The sequence below is a fragment of the Mya arenaria genome, chromosome 5 (genome assembly GCF_026914265.1).
Source record: "Mya arenaria isolate MELC-2E11 chromosome 5, ASM2691426v1".
Taxonomy (NCBI): Eukaryota; Metazoa; Mollusca; class Bivalvia; order Myida; family Myidae; genus Mya; species Mya arenaria.
Window position 1 is genome coordinate 70,052,102 of NC_069126.1, and position 21,668 is coordinate 70,073,769.

The 21,668-nt window shown below is 33.9% G+C and overlaps 1 protein-coding gene across 3 annotated transcripts in view; it reads right to left on the minus strand.

Moving 5' to 3' along the window:
• The window catches only part of LOC128234052 (neural cell adhesion molecule 1-like), a 77,156-nt gene extending 58,561 nt beyond the window's left edge, over positions 1-18,595 (minus strand). For all 3 annotated transcript variants that reach the window (XM_052948012.1, XM_052948013.1, XM_052948011.1), the window contains exons 1-3: positions 18,458-18,595; positions 16,482-16,835; positions 9,996-10,328 (exon numbers count right to left, since the gene is read on the minus strand). In XM_052948012.1, coding sequence (XP_052803972.1) covers positions 9,996-10,328; positions 16,482-16,835; positions 18,458-18,500 — 730 coding nt within the window. In that variant the 5' untranslated portion in view covers positions 18,501-18,595. The remainder of the gene's footprint in view (positions 1-9,995; positions 10,329-16,481; positions 16,836-18,457) is intronic.
• Positions 18,596-21,668: the final 3,073 nt, after the last annotated feature.

Here is a 21,668-nt window from a genome sequence, read left to right on the forward strand (position 1 = left end):
TTGTACAGCAGTTTTGTTTTTTTGAATTACCAAGAATGATAAGATATGTAGTAGTGGTACGATATTGAAGTGATACGTAGTATTCGTCATTCGTTTTCACAAAACGCTTCTGAAGCAATGTAATTATTGGCACTTTATATTCACAGACTTTTATTTAATATAACGCATACTAATTTAATAGATTGATCATTTGATGTTTGATATCATTATTCAAAATGTTTTAGTATCGATTTACTACCTTTGTTAGGAATAATAAGCTGCTAAAATGTTAAATTACTTCATTATTAGTTGAAATAATTGTAGATGTGATGGTCGCGGCCATTTTGAATATTCTGAACGATCTGCATTAAGACCCGGAACACACCAAAACAAAACAGTACTAATTTTGTCTTTTCTAAATCTGTGAATCAAAATGCTGAACGTATTGAAGAATTGAACGGATTGGTGAATGGAATTTGAAATTATTGGAGAACAATAATTGGGCTAGTTGCCACTTTAATAGCATAGACTGAGATAAGACATACATGTCTTATTTCTGGTATATTCATGTGTCTAACTGATCTCGTCAAAACAACTAACTAATTGACTTGTGTGTTTTTATATAAGGGCTTACATGATTGTATTTTCGTAAGTATTATGTGGTTGCTGGAATTACCGAAAGCTCTCCCTCTACGTTATCCTCTCCCAAACACAATGTTCAGTACACTCAATAAGCTAGACTCACTTTCCATTTCCACCGCCGATTTTCGCTTTCGCGGCCAACATAATAAATTTACAAATTCTGCTTTAACGGAGTTTGGATTTAGATCCGAAGAGAATGTTAAGTCGACTGAAGAAATGCTAATGAGCGTTCCTTGTATGCGTTAACTCTGTGAAACTCCGCGGACACTTGATACGATTCTTCGATCAAATTTATATTTGTTGGAATAAAAAAGTTCAACTGATTTTGATGGCAACACTATTTAGGTGTTTGAAGTTTTCAGATCCACTTCCGAAAACATATTCGATTGACATTAATACATAGGCCTACTACAACAAATGCAGTCTTATTCCAGATTGCAAACCAGAAAGTGACTTGCTCTTGTTGACAATACATTGTATTTGATTATATCATGACTGAGAAATTGCATTTTATTATGGTATTGTATAAACACTGATGGATACATTACACCCGAGACACGCTGTGTTACTATTTAAAGATTTTCGCAAAACCGTAGTTGAAACTGCCGGGGGTAAAACATGTGTTCAAAGTTCACAGCGCATGGTTGAGGCCTGCTTGTTTCGTTTTCTGTTAACAATACCCTGAAATTTCACTATCTATCTTAAACCACCAATAATAAATATAATATTTTTTTTACGCTACATTGAATTGATCACATGCATGACATTAAGGGCCATGGTTCCCAATCGTGTAAAATGTCAGCTGTTTTACGATGAAATACAAACAGAGGCAATATAACAAAGCTTCAATGTTTGTATAAACAAGTCAAGACGATAGTTATTTGACGTTTAAACACATATACAAATAAATCGCTGGTAAGAACTGTTTGCGACTTACAATCAACATAGTGATAAATACGATTGAGTTCCGCAGCAGGGTCATAAAATCCGACAACTTTTTCCCTCGGATAGAGTGCGGAAAGTGGGTCTAACTCGGTAAGTGTACTGTATCCCTTCAACCAAATATAGTATATGTATGAACCAAAGCCCTCCACCCCCTTACAGATAGTAAAATATATATGGTAATGAAAATTTAAGTTTTTCCGGTCATAGCATAGCATTTGAGACCTTTTAACCTTTTATAGCACTCGGCTTACGACTTCCCGCCCCTACCCGACATATGATATCAATCCCCCAACAAAACATAGTATAAAACCCAGCCCAATCACCCCACTAGGACACTCTAGTGTATGTACTTATGTAAATAAGTTTGATAATAATTCAATCGACCCAGTATGGTGCATTTATCTATTTATCCAATTCCTTCAACTTAATATAACTTTGTTATTGTTGTTGACAGGTCGCAGGGGGGATGAAAGAACAGCCAGTCAAACTAAATTTTGGTGTATGACATCATGCGGTATTTCTTTAGTATTTCACAATCACATTATGGAAATGTATCGCTCTTTTATTTGAGCATTACATTAAGAACTAATTCTAAAAGCAGTAAACCAAAACTTACTTCATTTATAATGCTGATAATTAATTAATTAAGTGTACGTTTGATTTAAAATTTTGGACAAGGAAAACATCTCTTTAAACAATCATGGCAACAAAACAAAACAAAAGTCCTATTTTACAGAAATGCTACCACTCACTTACAAACCTCACTCATTTATACATTCATTCATTTTTTTATTCACTCACTCACTCACTCACTCACTCACTCACTCACTCACTCACTCACTCACTCACTCACTCACTCACTCACTCACTCACTCACTCACTCACTCACTCACTCACTCACTCACTCACTCACTCACTCACTCACTCACTCACTCACTCACTCACTCACTCACTCACTCACTCACTCACTCATTTCGTTCGTTCGTTCGTTCGTTCGTTCGTTCGTTCGTTCGTTCGTTCGTTCGTTCATTACTCATTCGTTCATTCGTTCATTTCCAATCATGTATTTCTAATCATTCATTTATTGTTTGAAATTGAAATATCTAAAGGCAAATGGGATAAAAAAAAGTACCGGTTTCAGAATATAGCCTTTTCCCTTAATGTATTCAAACATTCTGTTAAAACCCAAATGTATTGTTTATTTTTTCTATAGCCTCCTGGTTTTCTGAAGCTCTGGAAGAACTTTCAAGGACAAAACCCCTTGCTGCTCAAAGAATGGTACTGTCCGGAATTCTAGACTGCCTCCGGAGAATGGAATATATTGTTAAATATTCTAAGCGTGTGTTGACAAAATGTTGTTTTTTTTGTATTCAATAAGAGTTTAACCTTGGAGTTGTAAAATAATCGTTGCAAAATATTCAAGCATTATATATTTCATCAACTTGATTTTTGAATGCATGAAAGCTGCACCATTTATCATATGTATGACTTCATAAAGAGTTTATGCCTCAAACGATTGTTTACAGGCACTTTGAATACCTTCACAATAAGAGATGGGTTTTTTTTTCTGTAAAAAATGCCTTTAATGTTATTTACAGACTCCGATTTGCCAGCAGCCTGAAGCGGTCAAGCAATCTGAAACCGGGAGTTGATGCAGCAGTGAATCCCATAATTCAAGAGATTAAAGATGTTAATCAAACCTGTGACATTTATAGCAAATGCAAATATGTAATAATTGAACAAACATAAACACGATGGCAAAATGCCGTAACTTAGATTTGTGCCAAATAAAACATTTAAAACCAGATACTTTTAGAATTCAGAAGCTTTTGCTCGACTATTTGAAGATAAAGGAGGAATTACTACTCGCCTCAGCGTCGGCGTCGGCGTCTGGTTAAAGTTTTAGGGCATGGTGGCATTTTCACTTATAACTTCAATACCCTTAATTCAATTCACATAGTTGTTTAGGACCAAAACAAATTGAAGTTACATAACTCTATATTACCCTTAATACAACTTATGGACCCTGATAGACTTAGGAACTTAGGTTAAACTTTTAGGGCAAGTTTAAGTTTAAGGACAAGTAGGAATTTTATTGATAAATTCTATATCCTTCATTAAATTGACTAAATACTTCGCACAGTTATTGACGACCATTTTACAATTAGTTGACATAACTCCATTTTAACACTTAATACAGATTATCGCCATTGATTGACTTTTATAACTATTTTTACTAGTTTTTATTCTTTCTTTCTTTAGTTATGTATATATTTTTACCAGGTTTTCACAAAGGGAAAACAAGTGTTTAGAATGAATTGCATCGTTGTTGATGCCTTCTGGTGGGATGGCGGCGATTCACCTACGGTATCGAATTATTTCAGTAAGTTTTGACATTTAGTAACCAAACTTGGTTTATAGGAAGAGTTTATGGAGACTATCCATGGGATTGCATTTCAAGCTCATTGTCAGTGTTAGAATACATAAAAGGGTTGGTATTAATTAACTTAAATAAGGGTTGATAACTTGCGACCAAACGATATGTTCATGGAAACCTTTCATGGGACTGTGTTTGAGCGCCCAGAGAGTCATGCTAAAAAATAGAAAAATGGTTTGTTCTGAATAACTTAAGTAAGAGTGACATATGTTGACCAAACTTGGTATATGAAGAGTTTATGGAGAACTTTAATTAGCTTGCGTTTGGGACCCCTAGGGTCAAGGTCACTGTTACTAAAAATAGATAATCATTTGGTTCTTAAAAAAACTTTAGTTAGGGTCAATATATTTTTACCAAACATAAAATATAGGAAGAGTTTGTAGAGCACTTCCATGTGATTGTTTTGGCCCCTAGGGTCAAAGTCTAGTCAAGGTCACTGTTATCAAAAATAGAAAAAAGCAGTTGAAACTGAATCTAACAACAAAGCCTGAAGTTCTGTTAATCATTGAAAACCTGATTTTGTCATATTGTGGCGTTTCTTGTTTACTTTTTTTAATTGTTGCTTTTGACATCATTATTGTATTCGTTTTTAAGACAAAGCGGCGTTGTCCAGTGCCCTGTCCTTCGACAGCTCTTCTTGTGGTTTTCGTTCCATTTCTTTAATTGCACCATTTGTTCGAGAAGCATTCAGTTCGGCAGTAATGATAGTGATTTGACTGTCAATGGACACAAGATCACTGTTTGTATAAAGTTGAACTGATATGTTCTGTCAAATATCTTTTAAACATGACTAAGCTAGAAATGTACAAATTTGACAAACTGATGCATTTTAGTTAGCTTAAATTGATTTAATGAATTAGAAAATAATGGTTGTTCAAAGCTTTGCGGCTTTTCATTTGGCGGAAAGGGCTATTACTGATTTTTATGAAAATTACACATGTTCTAATACTGTCTCAATCTTTAAGTTTTGAATAACAAACTTGTCAAACTCCAGATTGTGTTGCATGCTGCTAGAAATTGAACGGAAACTTTTATTAAACTCTGTTTTGTCAAATATGATACTAATATATGCACAACAGCTGTATTTATTGATCAAGATTATTATTATTGTCATTACAGAAGATTGTACATAGATTGCCACTGTATTGCAAACATTCATTCAAATTAATCTATAAAAATTAATGGTAAAATAACATGTGGTCTAATGTATTGCTAACCATCATATTGTCATATGTACATAGCCTCATTAACGCATTTTGTCTATTTAGTATAATCTCAACTTTTTTATCGTTTAACTTTTTCTCGTATATATGAATGGTTGGAATTGGCGCTTGCTCTATTTTTGGTACAATAATCTCACGGCTTTTAAACCTTATATGTACACATATAAAATAGAACTTAGTAAGCTCAGCTGCCCGTTCTGATTTTTGACTCGATTCAAATTTGATAGGAAATCAGGTTCATACTTTAAAGGCCAAGAATGTTTAAAGGTTAAATTAATGCTAGAAAAAAATAAAAGTGCGTATAAAACTATGATATAGTCTCAGATAGTGTTTCATAAAAACCAACACAATGCTTTATTAAACATAAATGTAAGGAAATGTCCAACAGTATCACTGACTCATTTGTAAATGCTAGATGGGCGCTTAATTTAGAATATACTTTTGGTTTTGTTTCATTTTAATTGTAATTGCAATAAATCATTTATTTTATCATCCTGCGGGTAAAAATACTTTGCCAGGGTTAGGGCAAAGTATTTGTACATAAATACGCGTTGATGTGTTTAAACATATTGGGTCTTTAAAAAATCATGTGATATGGACATAGAGACTTCTTCCGTGCTTTATTCAGAATATACTTTTGTGTTGCATATTTGTTATTGCTGTAAATTCATTTTTTCATACTGGGGTTTATAAAAAGATATCAAAATGGTTAAATGAGGTCATTTGGATATAAATACACTTAGATAAATTTACATTACTAAACCATAGTGGGCCTTTAAAAGACATTTATAACATGAAAATATTCATACAATTATACCAGACGAAAACAAAACGTTTATTAGTTTATAGAAGGCAAGACAAAATTTTCACAGTTGATGATCTAAATGTGTAAAGAATGCATGTGTACATGCAAATTTAACTGTTATACAAATATCATTTAGTATATACCTGTTTTAACAAGGCTGTTTAAAATAATAATAAATTCAAATTAGTAAATTTTAATTATTGAATTGTTAACAACAGGTCTGTTATATTCATTGATCATTTCAAACACTTAAAGGTATTTTAAACGTTTTTAAAAATCATTGCTACGATTTATGTTCTGTATTGGTCTTAATGAAAGCAGTATTTGTATTTGCTTTCAAAAAAATTACAACAATTTTTTTTTTCATTTTTAACATTTTGCAACAGATTTTTGCAATTTTTTGGGGGTTTTGATATTTTTGTAACAGACAAATAAGAATATATTCTGTATTCTCACTCAGATGTTTTGCATATGTAGTATCAGAGTTGCTTGGCTACAAAGAGTGCATGTGCAATCAATAATTTCTTCAATTTATAGGATTAGGGATCTTTTTGTTTCATTAAATAAGTAATTGAGTAAATGTATGTTTACCATAATATTTAAATTGATTTTTGTCATTCAATTCTAGTACAACTACAATAACTCCTGATTTCAACATTCTTTTGTACAACCATATTGTTATGTGTTAATTTGTATTTCTTTCTGTTTGTTACATTTTCTTCTAATGTGTGTACTTTATCTCAAATGCAGAGTAGCTCTGTTTATGTTTAAATGATTAGGACAAGTCAAATTTTGATAAATAGTATAACTTTAACTATAACGTGTCCGGCAATAATACTTCAAGTCCGTAGATGCAGTGCCTTAGTTCATATTAATGTTATCATGAATATCAAATTTCAATAATTATTTGTTTAGCAAAGAGTGAAATAAACGAATTTCAATTTTGATTTATAATAAGGAATAGAGATAACATCTCAAACGTGACAAGTGGCCAAGTGGTCATTATTTGAATAAGTAAATATACGATTTATAATAAAAGATTGCACACATCGCACTTACTCAACTCCGACAAGGCGTAAAACAATTCGTTCAGTAAAATGGTAGCGATTCGTTGAATAAACGACCAGTGCCTCAATCAGATTGTATCTAATGAGTCTTTGTATCAGCCGCCATACGGAGAGAAAGTGCTGCTGCTAAAGTCTATTTCTTTCGGTCCGCCGATGATACATTCAGATTTTAATGACTGGTTTTGTAGATATTAATTTGTGATTCAGATATTCTTATTATTAAAGATTAGTTTTTATTATGTTTATGACTAATTCAGACCAAGGTAAATGATAATGATGCGTTCAGTAAGAATGGTTAATGATTCATTGAGTTTGTAGCACAGACATCAATTACCGTTAGGAAACACAGTTCATTTACCTGATATTATGTATAAAATTATTTCACCATGATGAAGAAAAGCACTTATGATGACATTAGGATGGGTTTCTTCTTTGTTATCATGTCTACACGAAAAAGGACATTTGCAAAAGGAATGAACTTTTACAGAAATGTTAAAACATGTGCAGTTGTGTTTATAGACGTGTTTGTATTTATCTGCCAAATTGCAGAATTGTCCTCGACTTAGTCGAAATAGCATTGAGATCATGCACACTTGTGACGTGCTTATCTTCATAAGTATGTTTGCCAGAATGATGACACACCACATGAATTTAACTAGCATCTACAATGTTGAAGTTGTTGTTTTGTTTTTGCTTTGTCAATAAGTGGAGTAATATAGTCCTTTGTGAAAATCTGACACATAAATAATACGATCTTGTGTCACGCTTATCTCTACATCTGTGAGAGCTTAGGTCGTGAAACAGAAATGTTTATCACCTTATGAACTTGTTCACTTCTGATATAATGTGTGACTAGCTCCGGAAAGAGTAGAGCCATGACCTCTGATTTTAGCTAAAATTGCAAATAATGCATGGATCCTCGAGTCATCCCCATTTCGATAAGTATATGAGCCCGAGTCATGACACCCAGAAGAAATGTGATGTTGTGCATATGTGGTTTTGTTTGTGGCTGTGCCATGCATAGTTCGGTGCCTTGACAAATATTATTAAAGTGGAAATTTTGGTTTTGCATTTTTGTGAGACTCGTAATTTTGTGCGATCTTTCCCCGAAATCAAAATCTGTTTCTTTTATGCTCATTTTCGGAGTTTCATTAGTAATTTATGTATTATATATTTAAAGAAAACTTTTTTGAAAAGTGTGTTTTCTTCGCCGTAACCAGTGGGACACCCCTCACGCAAATTTATAGCTAATGACATTTCTTTTATTTCCGGTTCGTTGACTACAATGTTCTCCCGATATTGTTATATATTTTATTATTCACTCGTGTTTTCGTGCAGACATTTTATGAATATAAATCAATGAACTTTAAATAATGCATCGTTGTTCCAAAATGTAACGAGAGCACATTAAATTTAAACAAGGCATGAAAATACGACCAAATTACTAGTGTTGAAAATTGGACAGACAAAATACTATCGATAATCGGTTTATGAAACCGATCAATGATCGATTATTAATCGATTTATTTATCTTTGGTCATGCACTAGTGTTTCCTTAGAATATTGTTTGTACATTTCTTTGTATAAATTACATTATTTATTCAGAACGCAACTTTCTTTTAGTGTTTACAAGTTCCTATTACATCACATGAGATCACAGGCTTTATATTTGTCTTACATTTAGTATTGTATACATGTGTAAAATAAACACAGACAGATATCAATATCTTTTAAAAATCAGTAAGTAAGAAGTACAACAAGCAGTTGAATATTCTGTATGTTTAACAATAACATTTTCTTTTAGGAAACTGAGAAACTATTTGTTTCATGGTGAAGAGTAAACGGTAACATGATATAAAAATCACTTTAATGCCACAACCAAGTTGAGAACTAATCCTTTAGCAGTTTAAGTACAAAGAAAACCTGTAATATATGTAGTGACTTACTGACTTGATAAAAGTATGACTAGATAACTTAACATAGTAACACCTTAACAATGCAACATTAACTAGCATTATCCAGAAAAAGAAAATTAGTCGGTAGCGGTTATGTTCCTTGTTTCTATAATCGATTGTTTAAATTTCACTTTCGATTGTCGCCGACGTAGGCCTTTCCGATCAATTGTCGATTATAATCGACCATCGGCAAAACACTACAAATTACAACCCCGCCATCTATTGAATGAAAGGTTGAAAGGTCGAACGTGTTAGCAAAACAACGGTGGGTAATCATTTGATAACCACAAATTGTCTTATATGCTCATAAAAATTATCAATTATTAATGAACGCACCTGCTCACATATATATTCGTCTATAAATTCTGAACATCGTATTTTTACCGTTATTAACCAGTACTCTTTTTTAGTAATCGGATAGTCATTCCACAAGTTGTTGTAAATGCTCATAAACATGACTAAGTCTTGATATGTGTTGTGTATTAACCTTACAATGGTTATGAGTTCGAATTCGAGTTTAAATTAAAGTGACTACACGTTCAACAATGTAGACATATTCCCATACTGAATATCTAAGACATTATTTGGCAAACAGCCAAACACCGCCATATTTGCTCTTTAACACACGATCTTGTATGTCGGCTATTATAGGCAAAATTAAAGCAAAGGTGACATCACGTCAAATATTACAAAATCCTAATCCATCTAAGACAGCACTGGAGGAAAACAGCCAAATATCCGGAAGATCTGTAACACAAGTCCTGTGTGTGTCGAATATAATTTGTAAGTATACTGCGTATACTACAAAGGTAACTACAAGTAAAAATATATACAGAACACCTTAGACAACACTATGCCGATCCCTGCCGTTCAACGCCAAGCAATGCACGATCTGTATTTTGCTATATAACAGCAGTGATAACAAGTATAATACAAACTTACATTGAACATCTAATACAACACTAGAGGAGTATTGCCAATCCCCGCCGTTGTTTGCGCTGCAGTAAATGCCCACTTCATTATCGTTTCTCTTCACAGTCAACGTCAGTTTACCGATAGTCACAATGAGAGAACCACTTGCTCTGGTGTCTGTCTCTGTCCCGGTAGTAATCAGAGTGTCATCCGCCCTGTCCGGTGTACCGTTATCCTTGTACCACTGCACAGTGGCCTGTGGGTTCCCGGCAGACGTCTCACATCGAAACTGCCTTGTCGTGTTGTTTATGACGGAGACGGAGTGGTCCGCTGGTAATACCATAGACACCGCAGTGATGCCGACTGTAAACAAAGAAATTATTCTTAATTATTTGGGCAATCAAAGTGACTAGCGTATAAAAACTAGCCCATGAAACATTACAGATAAATGATAAGTAATTCTCATCAATTAATAAAAGGTTTTACTTCAAAACTTAAATAGACAATGGCTTTACTTACCAATATAGATGTGAGTTTATTAAAATAATCAAAGAGTTAAGGGTAAATTTAAATTTAATCTGCGACATTAACGTTAAGATTAATATTAGGCCGAGCGTCTCGGAGGAGTACCTGACATTTTTTTACCTTAACGTACGTATACGTAAGCGAGGCGTCGACATGTGAAGGAATTTTCATAGTTTGTTATGCGGGATGGGAGCTGTAGGAGTGTCCCATTCCTTAAATCCATTTTAAAGAAAAACACAAGTGAAAGAACCACTTTCAAGAAATTTCTAGATTAAGGAACGCCAACATTCAGTGCAATCACGACACACATTTACTAGACACCCTTAGCCTTAGATTGATATTCCTAATTTAGATATTGCAGCACTTGCTATTTCCAGGGCACCAGAATGGATGTATACGCGTATGCCTAGGTACGCCCCTGTGTGTGTTACTATAAACAGAGTGGACGGAAGGAACATATAAGCGTGAATATTTTATCGGTTAAAATTCTGAATGTCTTTCTGTGTAATTGAACTATATACTTTTATTTTTGATGTAACAAAATGGATCATAATCATTTTATATAGCATTTGTAAATGATCAAACCTTTAAAACGTGTTTGATTACCGATAATATTAAATATTTTCAGAACTTGACAAAAAATAAATTGCATTTGCATCGTTCGCTTAAGACTCAAAGGTAAACTATATCGTATTATGATATACGCTCTCTTGACATTTGATGCTGTTAATAAAATATAAATGTAGCTAGTCGAAACTGCGAACCCGAACCTACCTACCAGTTAACCAATGCACTTGCCAATGAACTACGAAGTTGGTACACGCGGTTACGAGGTTTTGCTGCGTGTACCAGAAATACATGATTGATTGATTGATTTTCTACCCTTAAACAAAAAGCGTTTGAATTTTAATTTTAAAAAGCGCGAATGTTTGTTTTGTATTTTGATTTCATAATTTATTTAAACTGAATAAGTTTTGCTTTATAGTTATTCTTAGAAATTATAAGACTGTTACATTTTTATATTCTCTGGTAAGATTGTATATCGAATGTATTGTATTCAAGTACATCGACATTTGGCTCAGTTGATATGTATTCATTAGGTAATGATAACAATGTTATAATGTTTTGCAATGCTACTATATCGATAAAATATACTACCAGGAATGAAGCATTCGATTCAATATACTTTCACAAAATAGTCATCCGATTAAATGCACAGCATCGACATGAGATATTCGATATGATATTATACTACCCGGAATGAGCCACTCCATACTATATACAACCTGAAATGAGCCAATCGATAATTAATACTACTTGGAATAATTAACTTATATACTACTAACTATATGTTATATACTACCTGGTATGAGCCTCTAGGGTTAATATACTACCTGAAATAATTCTCTCAATATTATATTCTACCTGGAATGAACAACATGGAATCAGCCACTCGATATTTTCAACTACATGGAATGAGCCACTTGATATTATAAACTACCCGAAATGAGCCACTTATAATCATATACTACCTGGAATGAGCCACTTGATATCATATACTACCTAGAATGATTATCTCCATAGTATATACTTCCTGGAATAAGCCCCTCTATATCAAACACTACCTTGAATGAGTCACTCCATATCAAACACTACTTTGAATGAGCCACTCCATATCAAACACTACCTTGAATGAGTCACTCCATATCAAACACTACCTTGAATGAGTCACTCCATATCAAACACTACCTTGAATGAGTCACTCCATATCAAACACTACCTTGAATGAGTCACTCCATATCAAACACTACCTTGAATGAGCCACTCCATATCAAACACTACCTTGAATGAGTCACTCCATATCAAACACTACCTTGAATGAGTCACTCCATATCAAACACTACCTTGAATGAGCCACTCCATATCAAACACTACCTTGAATGAGCCACTCGATATTATATACTACATAAAATCAACCACTTCATATTAATTACTTCCTGAAATGAGCCACATTATATTATATACTGTCTGAAATGAGACACTCGATTACAAACAAACTACCTGAAATGAGCAACTCGATATCATATACTACCTGAAAGAGTCACTCATATAATATACCACCCAGAATGAGCTACTTGATATTATTTACTACCTGGAATGAGCCACTTGATATAATAAACTCCCTGGAATGAAACACTCGATATTAGTTACTACTTGAAATGAGCAACTTTATATCAAATACTACCTGAAATGAGCCACTTGATATTATATACTACTTGAAAAGAGACATTTGATATTGTTTACTACGCAGGATGAACTACTTGATATTAAATACTACCTGGAATTAGCCACTTGATAGTATATACAAATTGAAATGATTCACTAAATGGAATGAATTACTTGATACTATATACTACCTGGAATGTCAATTCAATATTATGTGCTATTTACAATAAGCCACCTGATATCATTTACTACCTGGAATGAGCCGCTCGATATCATATACTACCTGGAATGAGCCGCTCGATATCATATATTACCTGGAATGAGCCGCTCGATATCACATACTATCTGGAATGAGCCACTCGATATCATATATTACCTAAAATGAGCCGCTCGATATCATATACTACCTGGAATGAGCCGCTCGATATCATATATTACCTAAAATGAGCCGCTCGATATCATATATTACCTGGAATGAGCCGCTCGATATCACATATTACCTGGAATGAGCCGCTCGATATCATATATAACCTAAAATGAGCCGCTCGATATCATATACTACCTGGAATGAGCCGCTCGATATCACATACTATCTGGAATGAGCCACTCGATATCATATATTACCTAAAATGAGCCGCTCGATATCATATACTACCTGGAATGAGCCGCTCGATATCATATATTACCTAAAATGAGCCGCTCGATATCATATATTACCTGGAATGAGCCGCTCGATATCATATATTATCTGGAATGAGCCGCTCGATATCATATATTACCTAAAATGAGCCGCTCGATATCATTTACTACCTGGAATGAGCCGCTCGATATCATATATTACCTAAAATGAGCCGCTCGATATCATATATTATCTGGAATGAGCCGCTCGATATCACATATTATCTGGAATGAGCCACTCGATATCATATATTACCTGGAATGAGCCGCTCGATATCATATATTACCTGGAATGAGCCGCTCGATATCATATATTACCTGGAATGAGCCGCTCGATATCACATACTATCTGGAATGAGCCACTCGATATCATATATTACCTGGAATGAGCCGCTCGATATCATATATTACCTGGAATGAGCCGCTCGTTATCATATACTACCTCGATATCATATATTACCTGGAATGAGCCGCTCGATATCATATATTACCTGGAATGAGCCGCTAGATATCACATACTATCTGGAATGAGCCGCTCGATATTATATATTACCTGGAATGAGCCGATCGATATTATATACTACCTGGAACGAGTCACTTGATTAAACATACTACCTGGAATTATTTACTCGATATTATATACTATCTGGAATGTGTCACATGGCATTATATACCACGTAGAATGAGTCACCTGATAGTATATACTACCTGGAATGGGCAACTTTATGATATGTACTACCTGTAATAAGCCATGTGATATTTTTACTACCTGGAATGAGCCGCTCGATATAATTTACAACCTGACATGATCCTTTTAATTTTACACACTACATTGAACTAGCCACTCGATATTACATAATTCCTGGTATTAGTCATTCGATATTATTTACCACTTGGAATGAGCCACTTGATATTTTATACTACCAGGAAGAGCAGCTTGATATTATGTACTACCTGGTATTAGCCGCTCGTTATCATATACTACCTCGATTTTATATATTACCTGGAATGAGCCACTTGATATAATATACTACCCGGAATGAGGCTCGTGATATTATATTCTACCTGAAATGAGTCACATGCTTTTATATACTACCTGAAATAAGTCATTTGATATTATATACTACCCGAAATAAGTCATTTGATATTATATACTACCCGAAATAAGTCATTTGATATTATATACTACCCGAAATAAGTCATTTGATATTATATACTACCTGGAATGAGTCACATGATATTTTATAGTACCTGGAATGAGTTACCTGATATTATATACTACCCGAAATGAGTCACTTGATATTATATACTACCCGAAATGAGTAACTGCATTATATACTACCTGGAATGAGTCAAATTATATTATATGCTACCTGGAATAAGTCTCTGGATATCATAAAAAACATGCTCTCTGAAATGAGTCACATGATGTTATATACTACCTGGAGTGAGTTACTAGATATCATATTCAACCTGGAAGGAGTCAATTTATATAATATACTACATGTAATGAGCATTGTTATAAGAAAAACTACCTGGAATGAGCTACATTATAATATATACTACCTGGAATCTTTAACTTTATAAAATATACTACGCCAATTAAGCCACTCGATAATTCAACTGTTTGGAATAAGCCACACTTTCAAATATTCCAGCCGGAATGAGAAGTTCGTTTACAGTAACTGGTGTATTTATTCATTATTTGGTATAAAATATGTAAAACATTTATGTTTGGTTTACTTGAACCGTCTCCGTGGCCTAGTGGATAAGCGTCCGCCTACGGAGCGGGAGGTCGTGGGTTCGATCCCTGGCCGCGTCATACCAAAAGACGTTAAAAGTTGGTACAAGTAGCTCCCTTGCCTGGCGCTTGGCATTTAAAGGGTAGTGCTTGGAAAAGTGGTGTACTCAGTACTGGTTTAACCCAGGAAAGATGTACCCCGTGTATCGGTGCTTTACACCGAGCACGTAAAAGAACCAAGGGGTCTCTTCGAAAAAGAGCTAGGGTCTCGCACCCGGACTTCCTTGTATCCCACCACTGTCTCTTCAGCGTGCTGTCCCTTCAGCAAAAACAAAGGACCCCGTTGGAAATAAGTGCTTGCACTTTCACGGGTTATCCTTGATCGCAAGGTTTAAAGAAATACACATACATACATACATGGAAATAAATCATAATTTGAACTTTCCAATAAAATTTGATTGAAAAAACTTTAATAAAATTCATGATGTTCTCGCTACACTGTGTTCTTTTTGTGTGTGTTCTCGACGTTTCGTTACAGGCGGTTAAGTTCATAAGTTCGCACCTTTTGCTGTATTACATTCAAAATACTTATCTGAATTACTTAGTTAAGTAGGAAGGATGTATGGAAGCCTTTGGACAACTTGTCAAAGTATTACACTAAATAGTTTCAGAGTTATTGACCTAAGCACGATTAAATACAAAACCTTAACCAGTATTGAGTCAAAGTATACAGTGTCAGAATTTACAGTATATGCAAATCAGAGTTCTCGAACTTCATAAATTAAGGAGGTTGGATGGTTTGTATCACATGTCTAAAGCTTCAATGCAAAATATGATACGCTTGCTGAAATGAACTAAAAGGTGCTTACATGCATAACCTGACGTCGCCTCCAACGCTAGGGGAGTAGCAAGCTTACGATATCCTTCGAATTATTACTTATTAAAATTACAATTGTAAGCATTGTTCACCAAGGGAAAATATAGTTGATTTTTAGACTCATTTTAAGGTATGCATGTGATATTACCATTTTATCAGATACAAAGTTGGTATTTCTGTTATTTCTACCTAATTGAGTTTACGCGTTTCACATAAAACTTAGCATAAACGATGGTTTCGATATATTGAAGAGGGGGCAATTTATTCCTTTATAAAAGCACATTCAATTCTGAAAAGTAAAAACGGTAATAACTTGAGAATAAAGTAATTCAAGGGAATGAAGAAAAACATCAGGAAATGCAATGTTAAATCTTTCAATTAAATATCAAGAAAGGACACATTCAAAGTTCATTGACAAAAATAATGCACTTTTCGCATGAAACATTCTTGTATCGACGTTAATACATACTTTGTACGACGATTGTTATATTCCCACTGTTGGTGACAACATCATTTTCAAAAGTAAGTGTACAAAACCAAACGTCCCCGTTCATGGCTCTTTTTACGTTCCGGATGACACAAGCGTACTCTCTTCTACTGACACAGAAGCAGGTAAGATAGGGTGGCGGTGTAGGGTCTGTGCCACAGCCTGATGAGCCGTACCCTACTGCGGTTATTGTATCGGGAGATTTGTCCAAATATCTTCTTTGGTAGCTTGCATGCTTGAAATCGGTCGATGAAGAGCACGTGAGTTGCAGGGATGAGTTTTCTTGGACTGTGAAACCTCCTGATGTCCCGTTCCCCGACAACGTTGAGCTGATAACTGTAATTTATAATATCAAAGTTATAAACATGCTCATTTGCTCATAAATACGCAAATGATCATTTGATATCATTTATTTAAAGAGTGCCCCTTTGTCATATTTCTTGCAAAGTTCATATTGCATATGATTAATATTCAAGATGTGTTCATTTACAATGGGCCGGGAATACGCTGAATTTAAATTGTTGTAACAAGCCTGATTGTTTTTCCACAGCTCCAAAATATTGTACAAAATCAAAAAATGCGCTATTTAGAGCCATCTGACCTAAATGCCTATGCTGAAAACCAAAGAGACCCTTTTCCTATTCGCGCTTTGCAAATACCAGCGGATTGAAGATGAGATAATACTTGTGTCCAAGTGATTATTTAATCTTTTCGCAGAATGGTCATGTTAAGTTTCAATTCTGGTACTTTCATTTTTACTGCTCTGTAGTTTTGTGTTCCCGTATTACTGTATAAATGCAACTTAGTGTTCAGAGTGCCGGGTTGCCCTTTTTTAAAAATGACCTCGCTTAATTGACACCAAAACTTTGTATTTATCACGCGATACTCTAATTAACGCCAATCAAAACTACATTTTTAAATGTTATTATAGAAGAAATAAAAAATGTGTTGAGTATCGGTGTAAGATGAGATTTTTTTTCTTATTATAATATGAGCCGCATCGCACGATTTAGGGCCTTCGGACATATATTTGCTATTATTATGTTTTAACGTATTTGAATACCATGATAGTTCAAGAATAAATTCTGAAAATTTCATGATGATATCAACGACAGCACATTATTCAAATGACGTGCAAAATTAACGTATCAATATTACTACTAGCTTATAATTTAAATGATTATCTTAACACAGAATCTTTAAGGAACATAAATTTAGATAAACAAGCTGAATCATATTTGCATTTTAATACATTTGGCTGTTTAAACACAGACTATCAAATGCAGTCAAAATATGTCGGGACAAAATCCATGGTTGCCATGGAAACATGAGTAAACCAATGGTCATAAAACCTCGAGAAAATGATGCACAAATGACAAATCTTTAAAAGAAAGAAGTTTGGAAAAAATTCATATACGTAGAATTTTTTTTTTTATTAATGAGTATTTCATTTATAATAATTATGCCCGAAGGCCAAAAATCGCGCGATGCGGCTCATATATAGTTTTGGGAGTTTTAGTGTTGTATCATTATTCTTTTTTTCTTAAGTCAAATTATCGGAGCATTACTCAAAAACCTATTAGAATGAACACTCTGGGTTATCTCCCCGAGTTTACCTTACACTGTTGACGTACCCTTCCGTAAAAAATGTTCCTCTACATATAAACACAGGTCAGAACAATTTTTTATTTAAATATATTTATCAGTTTAATTTCAGAAGGGTATTGACACTTTAATTATGTCGCCCTAAGTTTTGACACATAACAGCACAGACAAAAGCCCAATGCCAGATGAATAAAGGGTTAAACTGTCATTTATCCATGTCATAAAAATATGCTTATAACAATTTTAAATTGATATTTTGCAATCCATAACAAAAAATGCATTTAACACATTTATTTAATGCCTCAACTAAACATAATAAAACACAATTGTCAATAATTGATCGAAAATTATACCTTGACCGCAAAGAAAAATTCCAAATAATGTGAACAGCCCCATATTACAACCATATGCCCGATTTTTCACACAAACTAAATAAATAAACTACCACAACCTGTTTTCCTTTAAGGAAGTTACTACTGAATACCAGTTAAACGGTTCGGTACACTGCTATTAAACACGACAACATGATATGTTTTTTATCTGTCAGGCCACGCTATTTGTAGTTAAAACATATATTTAAAAATACAATGCAACAACAGCAACAACCCATGGCTCATCTTATTTCCCATAACGTTCGATGTCTAAGAGATGGAAATAAATGTATACACCTAATTCATTGCCTAAATGATCACATTTTTACATGAAAGACGTTATTAGAAATAACTTTACTGACCGGAGTCTTATACATAGTTGCGGGGAATCAAACAGTAAAAGGCTGTTTTATATTGTCATACCAATTATGTTACAGTTATGGTAGATTCATTTAATTAATACTGTTTGAATACTTGTAAAGACATTTACAATAGTGAATTTATATTCGCCTATAATAAAAAGAAAAAAGTGCCTTTTATTGTAACATATTATTTTTAAATCCTGAGAAATACTCAGGTATTTAAATAATTCAAGAAGACCATAATGAAACTTTAATTATAAATGACAAAATAAGAGATTCACAACGATCAGAATTTGGTGCGGTTAAAATCATAACACGCCAAATGAAAACTCCTTGATTGTGTGATATATGGAAGCTACTAAATACAAGTATATGCCAGTTATACGACGTCAATATGATATTGAACATAAAAAAATATAGAGTTTCGATTTATTGACTATTACTTTGGTTTAAACATTTTAAATGAGTTCAAGAAAAAACAAAAATGAATGTATAGAGATTATGGATCGGAAGACAAGCGTTTTAAATGCACAGTTGCGTTCCATGTTGGCTTGATTTGGATTGCCAAATTTTTCAGTTATATAGCGAATAAGGTAAGGGACTACTCGTACATTTTGAGAACCTACTAGTCTACTACTCTTCATTATGAAATGATTTCTTTAAAACAACTTAACTTCATAACCAGATTTCAATGAATTAATATTTTTTGATTTCATGATCTGATCATCATACATTGAAGACAATGATACGCATACATGGTGCGTATCCATATCGGTACCCTCTTTGCGAAATCTACTGAAACGGTACCGTTTTTGCACATGCACCGGTCATTCTCTGCTGAAAACAAATCGGCGATTGTCATCAATCCAGTTAATGATCATTCTACTGATGAAAGGAGGTATGTCGTGTGCAAGTATACCACGGAACACTAGAATGTTATAGCTTTGTCTTTTTTGTAATGTGCCCATTTTTCAATTACTGCAACTCCACAATAAGCTACACAATATCGATATGTCTTGCCTCGCCCACCGCCTCTGCATGTTCTGCGGGCTTAAATGAACCATTGGTTCGATTATGTACACACCATACATATTACATGTATTCATTTATATATCATATTCATACAAATGGCAAAACATATGTGTAAAATTCATAAAAACACCCTACTTTCGGTTTTGTAGCGGCACGCTATACCTCTTTGCTAATGATTTTTTGGACGGCGCCCGCTCATGGCAGCGTTTATAGTAGGGGCAATCGGCTGAAAATTTACAATCCGATTTAACGCCTGTCTCGGCCGAACAAAGAGTGCAGTTTTTCAATGCTAAAAACACCGGTAACATGCAATAGCTTAAAAGAACATTTATAATTATGCAATGAATCTATAATTTTGAAGCATAAAGGATATGTTTAAAACACATTAAATAAGAATGCGTGCTATATTTTTCTTGTGTTTTTCCTGCGCGAGCTGACCGTTACATTAACTGACATTGGACTTTTTTCCTTTTTTGGCGCCCAACCAAATTACCTGCTACAATATTTTTTTTAGACTCGAAGCTTTACTAGAATAAATAAATACGTCCTTGTTTTGTATGTAACCAATAAAAGTCAAAATAATTGTTTAATCGAGCGTGTTTAATAAAGTATGTATGACGACATAAATATTTCAGAAAAAATACATTACTGCACCGCGCATGCGCAATTCACACCTTGCCACTGGACGCCATTTTCAAGACGCAATATCAACAACTCTTACGAATCTTGATTAAAGCATTGTGAACATGGCTTTATCCGATAGTTGTAGTTTTGTCATTCATTTTTACATATTTTACATTCGAAACCCCATTTACGCATAAGTATACATCGAAGTTCCATTTTCGTTGCAGAAGTAGATAACGATTTTCTGTAAATGCTGAGCTGATATAGGTGTTTTAATTAATATATAAGCTTTTATTTACATTGTTTACATGAATATTGATATGTTTAGTGGATTTACGTTGTGATTTGTTGTAAATAGTTTGATAAAACTTTCCGTGACCTACCTTTCTCAAAACTGTAAAGAAACACGAACTGTTTAGATATGATGTTGGAGATTTGTTTTTATAACAAGAACGATTTTCTGTAAATGCTGAGCTGAGTTAGGTGATTTAATTAATATATAAGCATTTATTTACATTGTTTACATTAATATTGATATGTTTAATTGATTTACATTGTGATTAGTTGTAAATAGTTTGATAAAACTTTACGTGACCTATATTTCTCAAAACTGAAAACAAACACGAAACGTTTACATAAGAGGTTGGAGATTTGTATTTATAACAAGAACGGATTGATTTATTTTGTATGGTTGCTATGATTGAAAGTGTTGGTTAATAACTTTGTTCGGTTTACAAAATACTGCGTTCTAATTTTATCTCATCAACAGAAATCATTGAATTTGGGCAAGTTGCAAAATACAGAGTTGAACAGTAGTCTGAAATTGTAATCAAATTCAAGACACTTGTGAGAATTTCCGGAGATCTCTCCCGTCTGTACCACCGGATTTCTCAGTTAAGTAAGTATTCCATTACAAGAGTTATTTTACATTAATTTTAAAACAAATTCAAGTAGAAACTTAACTTATTTAGTATTTAAAAAGCTTGCAATAAATAATTTGAGTCATTGTTGCTTTATTTTGGGTTTAATGGCGTTTTTACAGGGCCAGAACGGAGAGGCCAGAAAGTCTTTGGCGGTGGCAGTCAGTGATGGCACTGACTGCATCCTAGCCAAGGTGTACGACGACAGCAAATTTGCAAAGTAACAGGTAGGGACTTCATTTGCTTTGCGAGACA